At 44.7% G+C, this 14444-nt stretch overlaps 1 protein-coding gene across 1 annotated transcript in view; it reads left to right on the top strand.

Moving 5' to 3' along the window:
• Usp5 (ubiquitin specific protease 5) overlaps window positions 1–14444 on the top strand; it is a 64900-nt gene that overhangs the window by 22416 nt on the left and 28040 nt on the right. The window contains exons 9-10 of the mRNA XM_070534521.1: window positions 3853–3924; window positions 7928–8006. Of these exons, the coding sequence (XP_070390622.1) occupies window positions 3853–3924; window positions 7928–8006 (151 nt within the window). The remainder of the gene's footprint in view (window positions 1–3852; window positions 3925–7927; window positions 8007–14444) is intronic.

Genomic DNA, 14444 nt, shown 5'->3' with positions numbered 1-14444 from the left:
TAGCATCTGAAAAAACATCGAAGGTTGGTTTGCGCGACGGTTCTGCAGTAGTAATTATACGTGGGACACGTATCACGTTCAGAAGATGAAGATTATTGCACCATCTTGCCCAAGAGTCGCAAATTTCAGCTGGAAGATGGTCGTCCCAATGCAGCTTTTTCTTCCACAACTGTTGTAAAATTAATTTGGCTTTCACTATGAACGGAGAAAGAGAGTAGTATAGGTCATAAATCTGAGCTGCTATCTTTAATACATTCCTTTCTGTTGTTGCCAAGGATGCCACGAGTTGCATAATTTTGGAGGTGTCAAGCTTGTATATATCGTCTTCTGGTAAACACAGAACTTCTAGTATTTTCTTGGTTTTGGGAACTGTTAGTCAAGTATTGTTGTTAATGTCTGTTTCTCTTTCTTCACTGAGATGTTGTATACTTGTGGAATTTGTTGTTCATTTACACAGATGCATTCCTGCGTCATTGATGACTTTAGCTGCATCATTGCAAACCAACAAAGCTGTCTCCTTCTTGTGTGCTCCTGCCACAAGGTCGTCGACATAAAATTGGTACTTTAGTCGTCTTGTCGTCTTTTGATCTTCTCCCTTTGTATTTTTAAAGCGATGAAGTATGGCACTGAGAAGAAAGGGCTTGATGCTGCTCCGAATGGTACACGATTCATCCTCCATATGACTTGACTTGGCAGTTCTTCTCCTTTCTTCAAGGGACTTTTATGCCAAAAATGCTGAAGTGCATTGTGGTCAACTTCAGCTAGATGAATTTGCAAAACAGCCTTTTCAATGACAGCTGTACCTGTAATGTTGTAGGTTCGGAACTTTAAGAGAAGCTTGATGACCAATGGGTTCAAATTTGGTTCTGCATGCAAAACATTTAAAGGCAGTCTGCCAGGGCTGCTCGAAGAGGTGTCAAATACAATCCATGTCTTTTTTGTTTCTCTTTTGTTGTTAACTGCCCTGTGTGGTAAGTAGCAAACAGGTCCGGTACCTTTGTTAATGGTTACTTGTTCTGCAAAGTAATTTTCTTCATATTCTCGTATTGTTTTGTCAACAACTCTTCATTCTTGGGAAGTCTTTATATTGCTGTCTAGTTCATGAGCATTATCCTTCCTAGGAAAGCGAGCTTCATAATTCCCGTCAATTTTCTTCGCAGTTCTTTTAAATTCTTGGTTAACTATTTCTGACGTAGCATCCGTTTCAGGTAGTATATTTCCATGTGCTCCACATTCCAAAACGCTTTGAGGTGTTTTGAAATGTCTTCATCAAGACTGCAGGCTCGCACAATGATGTTCATCACGGAGGTATGTAAGTTTTTCTGACACTTTCAAAACTCTCGACAGGACCCTTCAAAGTCTAACACAGTGTTTCTGTGGCAGTCAATCTATTATGTAGTCATCTGATTTTTCCAGTAGCAACCTGCAAATAGTAGTCAGATCTAATAAGAACATCTATATTGCCGTTGCTGTCATTCATGTAGGTATCATCTCCAAGTTGAAGACTGGTGTCCATTTCATGAAGCATTGAGTCGGGGAGTTGTAATGGTGTGCTGTTACAAATATTAAGTACTTGTAGGGCCTTCACTCTGGTCTGCTTTCTGTCATATCGGTTCCTTAAAAAAAGTTCCACACATAGCAGTAACTTGGGAGGGAATGAAACTTGTCTAAATGAAGACAAGGCCATGTTTTCTTGTCCTAAAATTTGGCATTTAAGTTTTCTCAACATGTCTTTGGTGAGGAATGTACATTGACTTCCTCCGTCCATAAGGCAACGTACCTGGCACTAATTACATGAGCTCTGAACCCAAACTTTAGTCGTTTATAGCAAGATTGCCTAATCAATTTTGGAAAGTGTGCTTGTGACTTTGCATGCCTTTCACTGCTTTCTGCTCCGAGTCGCTCTGAGGCTTTTTGGACTAAGGCTCACAAAGAAGCGTGAAATGTCTTTCTTGACATAAGCCACAACATTAGAACCTTGCGTTTTTGCACTCTTTTGCCAAGTGATATTTTTTACAGCAATGAAAGCAATGTCTGCTTCGTTTAAGCTTTTCTTCTCTTGTAGGGAAATCTCGTCGTCACACTTGGTAAAGGAATGTTGATTTGACTCACAGAAAAGGCAAACTTCCTTATGACGTTCAAAGACTCTTGTTAACACAGCATCTGAGGTGACATGGCATTGAGTAAATTCTGTCTTGTTTGCCTTGAATTCCTTCTGGCTTGCACATCTCTGAGCAATTTGAAAAGCTTCTAGTCTGCTAGTCACTTCCCTCTTCAAAAACACAGTGAGCTCAGAAAAATTGTTACTTGTATGTATGTTGTTGGACTTGTTTTGGTAATAGCGAAGCACAATTTCCGGTGGCAGACACCTTCCTACAGAAACTTTCAAAAGGGTGCTGTACTATTCTTGCTTTACACTTAGGGCCTCGATACCTTGAACATTCTTGAATATTTCAAATAAGTTGAAAAGAAAACGCATCATCAGTGGAAACCACAGGCTTTAACTGAAGCATTTGACCCATGTGATTGTTCACGGCAACTTCCTTGCATCCAAAATGTTCTTTGAGCAAGCCTACAGCAATTTCATGATTACTATCTGTCAATGATAGGCGAGTTATGCTTTCTGCCTTGCCAACAAGGTAGCTCTTCAAATACTTAAATTTATCAACATTGGACCGACGCTCTTTTTGTGTATAGAACACTCGTACTGATCCCAAAGAGAGCACCAGCTTTGAGCACTTCCATCGAATTTGTTGATCTCCAGTTTCAGAAGCTGGATAGTAGCTTGAAATTCTCTGTTTTGTCCACGAGTTTTGCGTTCCCTGCTTGGCTCAACCTCTTGAGTATTGCTTATTGATTTTTGCATTTCTTCTATGCTTCTGATAACTTTAGACTTTGCCAAACATAAAGATATTTGGTAGCTGTCCACGCTTTTGAGCTCCGATACAAATTCCTCGTCCTCTACCAATTGTTCAATTGTGCTATCTAGTTCTCGTAGAGCTGCCTCTTTCATTAGTAAAACGTCTATGGTAAGTTGTCTTGCAGCTCACCAACAGTTGTTGATGTAGATGAGATCAGTGAAATGAGGTCGTTGATGACTTTCATCATGCCGGCCAGCAGTGCACTCCGCTTCCTCTTATGGCGATCCATTCTTGCATAGGCTCGCGACGGTACTGGCAAGGAGCGCGGATCATATGCCTAGTTGCTGTTCCAGGGTTGTATAGTAGCGGTAGAAGATGCTGCGTCTGGACATTAGTGGACGTAGCTGCGTCAGTCTTCGCAACCATAGCCCAAAGCGTGAATGCTTGCTGCCTATGATTCACTGTTCATCTGATGACTTTAGCCAAAAAATTCTGCACTCAAAACAACTCTTGAAGGACAAGCAAATTTTTTTTAATGCACGTATGCAACACTCGTTCATGAAGGGTTAATAAAATCCATTATTGACGTATGGTAGGTGTTTGCTGTAGTACGTAATATATGCAGATAAAAACTTTTTTCCCCCGGGTCTAAAGTTATCTCTCGTGTTACATTTGGGTTTTTAACTGTTGCAATGCCCTTTGTTACCATAAGGGGTAAGACAAAACAAATTCTGTCAGATTACAAATGAGGAAACAAATTATGTTAACATAGGCATCTTAATTCTTTATCGTGATGCACACATATTGGGACAACACACCTTGCGTTGAATAACCCAGCAACAGGTTTTAAAGTGATAGTGAAATAGTGGTATGTTCCTTACAGAACATAATGTTCCTGAGCTGAAGCATCACATCTTAATGCTTGTACGTAATTGATAAAATATTCTTGGCTGCATGGCTGCATACTATGTTTTATTGTCTATGATTTTAGGTACTATGATGATGCAAATCGGACATTCGACACTGCCTCCTCGGACCCTGCTGAGAATTTTACAGTTCAAATGTGAGTAGTTTTATTAGGTTCATCTTGCAGCATGGTGTCTTCTTTGTTATTTGGCAGCTGCTAATGCATTTGCTGCCTCCTTTCTTAGACAGAGGCATTGCTTATGGGTGTATTTTGAGAATCTTTTGTTTGTAAATGGTACTTTCTTAGAATGGCTATCATTTCGTTTATATGATTTCATGAAACAAATTTGGGTGTAACTTTTAATGTCATTCACAGAGAAATTGTGTCATACAATGGAGTGCCGGTTATGCATCCCCAGATTTTGCAATGCCCTGGATTTTACAAGTTAGTGCAGTCCCGGCAGTGCCATGAAAACCTCGATTATATGATGCAAGGTTATACATTGAGATGTACATTCTGTCTCATACGATGATCTGTGTGAAACAGCAAACCTTGGTGGATTCATGAGAAGTGCTGCCAGCCTCCATCCAGCAACTCCCTCGCAGTGCCTTCCTGTCCATTAAGAGGAGGAGGCACCCCTTCACATAAAGATAGCTCAGACTTATTTCCGGGTTCTGTAGTAGTCTCTTTTTCCTCCCTAACCTGTCCTCACATTTGTTGCTTTCTCATCGTTCATTTCCCTTCCCCCTCTTCGCTCAACCACTGCCCGCCTTCAACCTAACCCAAGGTAACTTTTCTATGCAAATGAAGGGGGGAGGGAGTACGTTTACTAGTGTAAATATGAATAATGCCCACCGTTCGCCATAAAAATATGTAAACCTGCAAGAGAGAAATGAAATAAGGTTTATCTCACAGGTATATGCCTGTGAGATAGACCTTCCCTTTGCTTGACTAACAAGGAACCACATCAAATGGACTGAGGCAAGAAAGAAGCACTGGAAGAACACTACCAAGAACAAGTAAACGAGCGAAAGTGTAAAACAAAGATTTCTCGTAGCGCATTTTTGAATTGGTTCTGGAAGAAATACAGAGAAATATATATTTGCAGAACAATCACAGTTCTTTTGGATCCCTTCTTTACTCATCTACCAAGTTAAGTGCCAAAACCAACTCGTATTGTTATTCTGGGACGTTGCGTAACAATGCATGGCTACCAGTCCTGTAAAACCACGTAAGGCGCAGGACGCTGCGGTTCTAGACCTACTGCGGCCACAGCGGAAGGTTAGAGAAGCACCCACGTAAGCATAGCAGAGAAGTGGCTACGTCAGGCGGCTAGACTGATAACGGTAGAAGCGCCAGACAAAGCAGACTGAATCCTTCTCCACTAGAAGCGGCGTTTTCGCTACTTCCTTTTTAAATTAAAAGATGTTGATCCATTTTTCCTTCCAGTTTGGCTTTTGTCTTGGCTCTGTCGCTTAGTAGATTGCTTAATTTCTCAGCTCCTTGCGACTCTTGTTTCCAGTTGCAAATTCTGCATGGAAAATGCTGTATAATTAGGGACTAACCAGACGAGGTAATGGGTGACATTCATATTGCCCATGGGTTTGATATTTATTACAGGGTTGGATCACGTACGCTGTATCACACGATTTTATTTTCCACCTTACCTAACCTGTGTCACACGCATATGGTTCCGAGGATATGCCAACGTAGTGGCGAGCCGTCGCTCGAGAAAATAATGAAGCAAAAGGAAAAGTAAAACACAGCTAGCATTGTGTCTGGCTGTAACTCGTTCCACGAGCATACAGACCAGCTGACTACGAACTGAATCTCTTTCCTGGTCCCTGGATCAGTCTAAACAAAGAAGGCTGAACTAACGAAGCAACAGCAATGTGCGTGGTGACAACCCAATGCATCTCGAGTTAATCACGTGAACACCGAATCAATGTGTAAACTGGCCTTCACACCCCAGGAGATGCCGAACCGCCATCTAAAAGGAGTGAAAAGGGCAGCAAAATGTTGACTGCCGAATAGCTGTGAAGTCTCAAGGTTGATTTGGCGGTGCTTTAGGAATGTGTGTGAGGAGTGGTGGCGCAGGTGAGGGAGGAGGCCCCCCGGGTATGTGCCTGATTCACGTAGTATTCACGTACCAATGGATGTATACAGAGGGTGGCAATAATTGTGTGGGATGATTTGCTTTGGAAACTGCTTACAAATTGTGAAATGTGCTATATAAAGAACGCCTTATATGTGCTGTATTGCTTGTTCCCTTTTCCTGAAAAAGTTCCACTAAATGGACTTGTTTCCGAGTGTATCATACTTACTTGTGTAATGAATGCACTTTGATTCGAAAAGGTGAATCAGTGTTGGGAGTTTAACATGTGTGGTAAATTTTACGGGGACTTCTTCAAAAAACCAATAAGTGACAAATATGACTGTAATGATTAAAACAATGCATTAGATAACTTAGATTTGCAGTAAATATACATGTCCACTACTTGCAAACAGTGGCAGCTTTCTTGTCTTTGGCCCTTGGAAGGTGCGCCTTGTCTACTTGTAGTGAGTAACTTGTATTGCTTCTGCCACTGTTGCACTCAGACTTCATCAACAGCGAAAACCCTTCTGGCCGCGCAGTTCTCATGCTCTGCCACGCATTCCTGGGCTTTAACTTAACGCCGCAGGCTGCATAAAGATGCATACATGTTAGTGTGGGAAATATGCGTGGCATGCTTTAAGTGGCAGAAGCACACTGCAAAAGCAGGCAAGCGGCAACGTTTTTCTGTTGCAGAGTGAATCGGTTTCTGAGCTATTTCTGTTGCTGCATGCTGCTTGCCGCCGATTGGGAAGACCAATAAGAAGTGGACGAGTAATTCATGCGGGCAAATGCCAGGAGGCACTACCACTCTCTCTCATCATTGCTGATCACAACAGCAGTGATTCCAGCTGAGGCTGAGTTTATAACTAAACCCGTGGCAAACAGGGACATCCGCAAGTGTGCCCATGCTGGCACGTTTTGCCATGTGCAGTTTTCTGGATGTGGTTTTCTGCAAGTGTGGCTGTGCCCAAGTGGAATTAAATGAGGCCCAGCCCTCCCATCAGAATGCAAGATAGGCAGAAAAGCGAGCACCAGACATGAAATTGGCTGAAAAGTTGCCTTCGAAGTAAAAAAAAAAATGCAGGTTCGACACACTGTGGGAATCAGTGTAAAAACAAAACGGCACGTCACAGTAAGAAACATGTAGAGGATTTCGGAGATGGACCCATCCCACAACGGTCATTAGCTGTAGTGAATTTCCTTGCAGAGCAAAAGTAACATTTATTCAGGGATGAAATTCTCAAGCGATAACTTTCACTGATGCTATCACCTTTGCGAAATTCCATGTGACCTGGCACCAAAACATGTTAAAGTAAATAGCTGAAAGCATTCCTGACACTGTGCGAAGATAGTGAGCTTGGCACAGTGCCGTAATCGCTGTTGGCCATAACATTGATGCGTCTGGTGTACTTCTGATAGCAACAGCTTTTACTAGGCAAGATAGTTGACAACGACCATGACATGATATATCATGAAGAGGTGGGCAAAGAAAGGTGTACTTGAAAAATAGGGCTAACATATGGCTCATCGGTTCACCCGCTTCTAATGACACAATTGTTTACATCGCACGTCGCTGTTGCACTGGCACCAGGCTGGAAAGCATTAATCTTCTGGAGGAAGATGGCTCTTGATGGCGTGTGCCATCATAATGAAGCAGGAAACTACAGCAGGTTTGTTCATTCTTGGGACTGCACAAATGCAAAGTATGAAGTGCGATTATTACGCGAATGTGTTCATTGTGCAAATAAATACTGTACAGTAATGTGTCACATCTACGGCAGGTCACACGCACAATGCTCTTCGTAGAAGTCTTTTGTAAACATTTTCTATCTACTTCTGGAGGTATTACCACATGTTTGTGGTATTCCGTAACTGCAAATGTACAAAATGATGTTTAATCATCATTTTGTACATTTACATGTACATTTGTACAGCTATACATGTACAGTTATACATGTACATTTTGTACATGTATAGCTGTTCATACAGTTTGTGAAGTTGTGCCTGTATATAATGTGGCTGTTCATGGCACACTGCAATGCCTTCTTTGATTTTGCTCCTCAGGACAAAGCTGGCAGTTGGTATTCTCTCGGGTGACTACTCTAAGCCGCCTTGTGAAGGCACTGACCAGTCTGAGCCAAAGGTAAGCAAACAAAAAAGTGCCAGAACACTGCCTGTCTAGTGTACCACAGTACAATACTGACCACTTATAATGTAACCGATTATAGTGGAGGACCAGATGTAATGCAGTCTTCGACTCTCGTTTATCCTCTCCTAGAACTCAAGGTACACGCATAACGCTTATAGTGCAGCCATGTGAGATGAAATAACGATTATAATGCTGCTGCCGGAAAATCCCACAGAGTGCGCTTCTCAGTGAAGTACACTAGCTAAGGAGAGAGTGCCGATTTCAGGTTTCTTGGGTACTGAGGGTTGCCGAGGTGACGGAAAAACCTTTGCTCCAGCCACTTGTCAGCAGTGTGCACTTTGCACTGAATGTGAGCGTACTGGCGCTTTTTGGCTGTTCAGTGATTTTTACAGTGAAGCTGTCTATGGCTAGGATCTGGAAAAAAATGCGTCAGAGATGTTGGCAAAAACAAGTCGTGGCAGTCGCTCTGAATGTTATCTATGTATAAAGTGCATTACCATTTCTGCATGATGTTATTAGTCGCAGCAGTTGCTCTTAATGTTATCATCTCATCGACCATGTTATGATGCATGACGTTCATGTCCATATATAAAACGTGGAATGGCGGCGCACCTTTGCTCCCATTGAAGCATCGAAAGGTATAATAAGACGCAATAGTGTAACCACCAAGTGCTGACCTTAACGTCGACCTAGTGCGCCCTGATGGCAAGTAGATTGTATCTTTCCTGTTGGAACAGTTTGGAATTGAGTGCTGCATGGACATCAATGTGCCAACCACACGTCACCGGTTGTGTATTGATCTAACCTTTGGCAAGAACGTGTCTTAACAGAGCAGTACGTACAGTGCTCACGGAATGAAACGCGTCAATTTAGGGCTAAGTAATGTGCATACTTTCGTTTCAACCGGCCGCAGTTCTTGTCACATCGACGTAATTGTGGCATGTACACTTACATCGGAGTCCTCTTCACCTTTGGTGATCAAATTCCTAGCGACATGACATGGTGCTCTTGCGTACTTTGCACATATGTAGGGTTCTACTAAATGATCCGTGTCCTATTTCATTCCGTGAGCACTGTACAACCGATTGCGGCGTACAGTTGAACCCGACCATATCGAACCCGTTTACATCAAATGAGTCTATATATCGAACAATTTCTGGACACAGTATAGTTACAGTGAGTATATATAGCAAAAATTACGCCTACATCGAACAAAAAAAGCAGCGACTCCTGATATGTCAAACGTTAAGCGGCACAAAAGTGCCCCCAGAAGTTTTCTTTCCCTAGCAGTGGCGGGGAAACCCGGCAGCGCGGCTCTATCCAACCACTCTCTCTACCGTGACCACACTGCCATGCACAAGCCGTCAACACCCCCCTGCAAAAAATGATCCTGGCCCGCCCACAGTGCTTGCTCAGACAGCCAATCAGAGGCTCTTGTGCCCTCGTCATGCAAGATGGCGAAAGTGCGAGTTATCTCGCTGCTTTTCTGGTTCATTGTGTGTGTGCCTTGTGGGTCTTCTCTCTCAGTGTTGCCGTGATGGAGCAGCAGAATTCGCCTTTCGTTGTGAAGCTTGAAATCATAAATCAGATCGAATGCGGTGGAAGTCGCATGACCCCGCAGCATGCAAGATTCCGAGGAGCACTCTCAGCACGATCTTAAAGAATAAGGGGGAGATTAGGGCTAAAGCGGCCAAACTCGTGGCCTGGTGCCCAGGGCGCCCGACAGTAAGCACGGCCGTGTACAAGTAGTTCATCCGATATTGCTTCAGCCGTGCCGGCTTCCGCGTGCTCGGTGATGACTAAAATTTGATGAATGCGACAACGCCGTTGCTGGTGTTGCCGAAGTTTGGAGTGAGCTGCCAGAATTTCTGGAAGCTGTTGATGAATCAATGGTGGACAAGTTCGTGAGTGCAGATGATGGTGTCGTGACCACGGGAGAGCCCGAAAACGAAGACTACATTGCCAACATCGTACCGAGCACAAGTGAAAGTGGACACAATGAGCAAAGCAATGATGGTCCTTTGCCCACATCCTCCGAAGTGATTGGTGCGCTCACACTAGTCTGGTGCTTCTGCGCGAATGCGGAAGGTTGTGGCCCCAGCTGCTCTGACTCTTTAGACAATGTGGAGAAGTGTGTGCGTAGCAGGCAGCAAAATTGCCCAAGCAGAATAAAATGCAGGACTATGTCATGGGAAACTAAGCTAGCTTTATCAATAAAGTGATTTTATGTATGGTATGTGCTTTTACGACATCCAATTATTTAGCAGGCTTATATCGAATTATGCGCTATATTGAACTGATAGGCATTTTTTTGCGAGTTGGATATAACCAGGTTCGTCTGTATTACAGTGACCACAAAGCTATGGTCACTGTGCTAACAAATGAGACAAAATAAAGACAGTAAAAACACCTAAGCTGTATGTGTCTTTTTTTCGGATGCGGGCAGGATAGTGAAAACTTCATAAAGGCTGCAGGTGCGTTTCGTGTTCTCCCGTCGCAGTGTGCGCCAGCGCAAAGTGAAGATGCACATGTGACCTTCACTCCACGACGCTGTCTGTTTAAGCCATGTTCCGCAAATTCAGTTCGGAGGGTTCGTTGTGCCCACAACTTGAGCTACTGCCGTTACTATTGACACATACAAACTTATTGTACATGTTCGCGGTAGTTGCCGGCTGATAGCTTGCGAAGCCAGACTCTGCTTCACACAGGCTACCGTCAGCTCAGTCTGTGAGCATGATCACATGCCCATCCTACGTTAGGGTTTAAGTGTACGAACATATTAAGGGAGATTTTCCCGTGATGCCATGCTGCACCCCGCTGGCTAGGCATAATCAGGACGCCTTATTGGGATTCGGCGATTCGGGATTCGGCAATTTGGCGCTGACTCAATGAAACGCGTCGCAGTGGCTGTACGGAATTTGGAAAGCGAAGGAACTGCCTTGACAACGAAAGTCGGGGCACTTGTGGCACCGGCAACACTTGAATGCCGGCAACATGGCTCACAACTGCCATGGATTTGACAGTGTGCACGTGAATAAGTCAGAGAAACAAAGGAGATACTGTATGGCACCCAACATTTCCATCGCCGTTGTACACTGGCTCTATGGATTTGGTGGGGAAGTCCCAATGATTCAGCAGGCCTGAAAAATTATACAACTTGCCTGCATTTTCTTTTAAATGTCCGAGGACCGCGTTCTTTGCACATTAACCTTGCAACTTTTGTAAATAAATCCAAACATCCCGGTTGTATACTTCGATTCTTGGATATGTGCAGCTGCTTTAGCTACATGCTTTTCCTGTGTTCAACCTTTGAAAAATGTTTTGGTTATACAGTCGAAACCTGCAATAGCGAAATTGCCGGGGAAAGCAAAAAATTTTGCTGTTGCGGAAATTTCGTCAGTGCGAGAATGAGGCAGAAAAGACAGGGAAGGGAATTGGCTTGCAAAAAAAAAAAAAAAAAAGAAACAATATATTGCCAAGGTCAGCTTAGTTTGCCGAGCCTTGCCTAGCAGCAATGTTACTGCTCTCAATTCACACTGCAAGAAGTGGTGCATTGCCACGTCATCATCGTGCTCACCGAAAAATGAACTAATTACGTTGAAGGCATTCCACACATCTCGCGGGTTCGCCGTCTTCTCATGATATAGGTATCTGGTGGTCGTCGGCGTCGTCGGCACCTTGGCAAACTCTGCTTATGACGACCTCATCGGTCATCCCTTTAGGCACGACAACACCTTCATCCGCATGAATGAACTCTTCGATGCTGACGCCACCCAGAACACTGTCTGTCACGGCAGAAAGTTCATCCCATGCGTGGGCCAGCGATGGCGGCCATCAGCACTGTCATCGAGTGCGCCTTCAGACGAATCTTCTTGCGATGCCATCGGATCAGCGCATGATGCTTGCCGAGTGGCAATGAAGCCGGCATGTTTAAAACAGTTAGCTATCATAGGCTGGCGGCGTTGCAACCCATGCGGTGGCCACCATCTCAAGTGCCATGAACATGACCACTACGGTGGGACGCTTCAACTGGAGGTTCAGCAGCAGACGCTGAATCAGCCTGTCTCTGTAGGCGCATTTGACGCTACGAATGACGCCTTGATCGAGCAGCTTCAACACGGAAGTGCAGTTTGATGGGAAAAAAACCAAGCGCACATTTGCAAGCTCCATGTCATCAACATGGTGGGCACTGCAATTGTCCAAATAAAGGCAGACCGACCTGCCTGCCTTTCGCATGTTCGTATCGAAGGCCTCGAGCCAGCTTCCAAATATGGCCCGGGTCATCCATGCCTTCAGGTTCGTGGTGTATTGTACGGGCAGCCGACGATTTCCTTTGAAGCAGCGGGGCTTCTTGCTTCTGCCGATTACAAGCAGTGGCTGTTTATCTGTGCCGTCCATGTTAGTGCACTACAAAATTGTTGCACGCCACTTGCTGTGTGTCCTCCCGCGGCATTTCTGGCATTTTAAGTCCAGGGTCTGCGATGGCAGCATCTCGTAGAATAAGGCTGTCTCATCTGCGTTATAAATGTCTGAGGGCTTGTACTGGTCCAATACTTCTTTGTTGGTCAGCAGCTACGACAATGTTGTAACAGGGTCGACGGCTGCTGCCTCCCCGGATATGACTGTGGCCACTATGTCGTGGCGGGCTTTGAAACAGCTCAACCAGCCAGGGCTAGCCTTAAAATCGGCGTGCCTGAGAATGCACGCAGTCCAGTGCCTTCTGCTGAAGCCCTCTGCTGGACAACGGCACTTTGTTGGCACACTGTTCACAAAACCATGTGAGCACCGCTCTGTCCACGTCTAGAAATGCCGCAGTGCTCACCGTTTCGTTCTTTGCACTCACACCATTTCCGGGTGTGCCGAGAATGGAGGCCTTGTGTTTCAGAATCGTAGATATTGAACTACACGGAATTCCAAATTCTTCGGCGATATCCATTTTCTTCCTGCCCTTTTCAGCTTGGGCAATAATTGCAGCCTTATCCTGCAGTGTCATAAATTTCCTCTTTTTGGCTGGAGGCGGCATCTTAGCAGGCTGGCAAAGCAAACGGTCCGATTGGCACACAGACACACAGTTGACGCACTCTAGCACTGACACTGAGCACACGACCATGTGCAGCGGTATACACAAAGCCCACTGATAAAGCGTCATCCGGGTTATCCGAGCCTTCACGTGTAGTTGTTGTTGATTTGGCTGCCACGGTGCCACGTAGGCGTTTTGCTTCGCATTTAGCACTTGCAGTGATGGCACACAGGATTAAATGAAATGTGCCCACTGTGAGGTCACCTACGGTTCGTCTTTTCTTTTTATTTGTATAATTTAAATACTAATAAATGCATTTTTGGTACGGACGCTGCGCAGTCGCCCGCTGTGATGGACAAATGACCACCATCTTCATCGCTGTCACCTGTCACGAAGTGTCGGGAGGCTCTTTTTTTATTGTAAACAATAATGGCAGCGGCCACGCAAGAGTGCTTTGGCGGTAGTTCATGCAATTTAAGCGCACAACGAATGCATTTGAGCAGTTTACGGACCCAATTAGTGTTACGTGTGTAAATTATTTGCAGACTGTCGTTTCAGAAAATTTTGTTAATGAGGGATTGCTGTAGAAAAAAGTTTCATTGTCGCGAGATAGGAAATGCATTGACTACTATGGGTGTAGAAAGGATGGTGACTACTATGGGTGCAGCCAGGGATAGAAAATATTTCATTGCGGTGAGAATTTCGTTGCCTCGGGATTTCGTTACCGCGGGTTTCGACTGTAGTGTGGTACTGCTTACAGTGCAGATATTTGTGACTCCGGCGGCTTACACTAAAAGCGGTCTATGGTGTATAATAGGGCATCGCAGCTCTGCATTTGTGATAGGCTATGTTAGACTTATGTGTTACAATCGAGGAAAATTGACCATTTTGTCATGCTAGCAAACCAAATGGCATGTGGTAGCACGTGGAAATGTTGTAGAACATGACAAGGACCAGAGCTGTAGTGTACATTGACCTTTGACCATGTGTCGTTGCTCTGTGAGCTACGCCTCTTGTGGAGCTTTCATAGCTTGCAGAAGATTCTCTGTGCTTGGGTTTCTGGTGGGAACGTTTAAGCCTAGCCACTTTGGTGCGCTTTCGCCTGGGTGCAGCTTCTTCCTTGGAACCGCTTTGGTGGCATCGCCTCAGAGGATGACGATGTTGACACATTTGAAGGTATCTTGGGAAGCTTACGACTAACTGCTACGACACGCTATTGCTTTCGTCTGGCTGCTTTCATGGCTGCTGCTACCAGCCGAAAAAGTAAGGTGAGCGAGATGATCCGCACTCTGCTGTGCGCCGACTCGATGGTGACAGGCACTTGCGAGAGCCATGCGAGGCCTTGTGTCAACAGCCTAGTGGTTGGCTCATTGACGACACATGTTTGGGTCTTGGAGCTCGGACCCAAGTGG

Source organism: Dermacentor albipictus, chromosome 2 (genome assembly GCF_038994185.2).
Source record: "Dermacentor albipictus isolate Rhodes 1998 colony chromosome 2, USDA_Dalb.pri_finalv2, whole genome shotgun sequence".
NCBI classification, from domain to species: domain Eukaryota; kingdom Metazoa; phylum Arthropoda; class Arachnida; order Ixodida; family Ixodidae; genus Dermacentor; species Dermacentor albipictus.
This window is presented reverse-complemented; position numbering and strand designations above follow the sequence as displayed.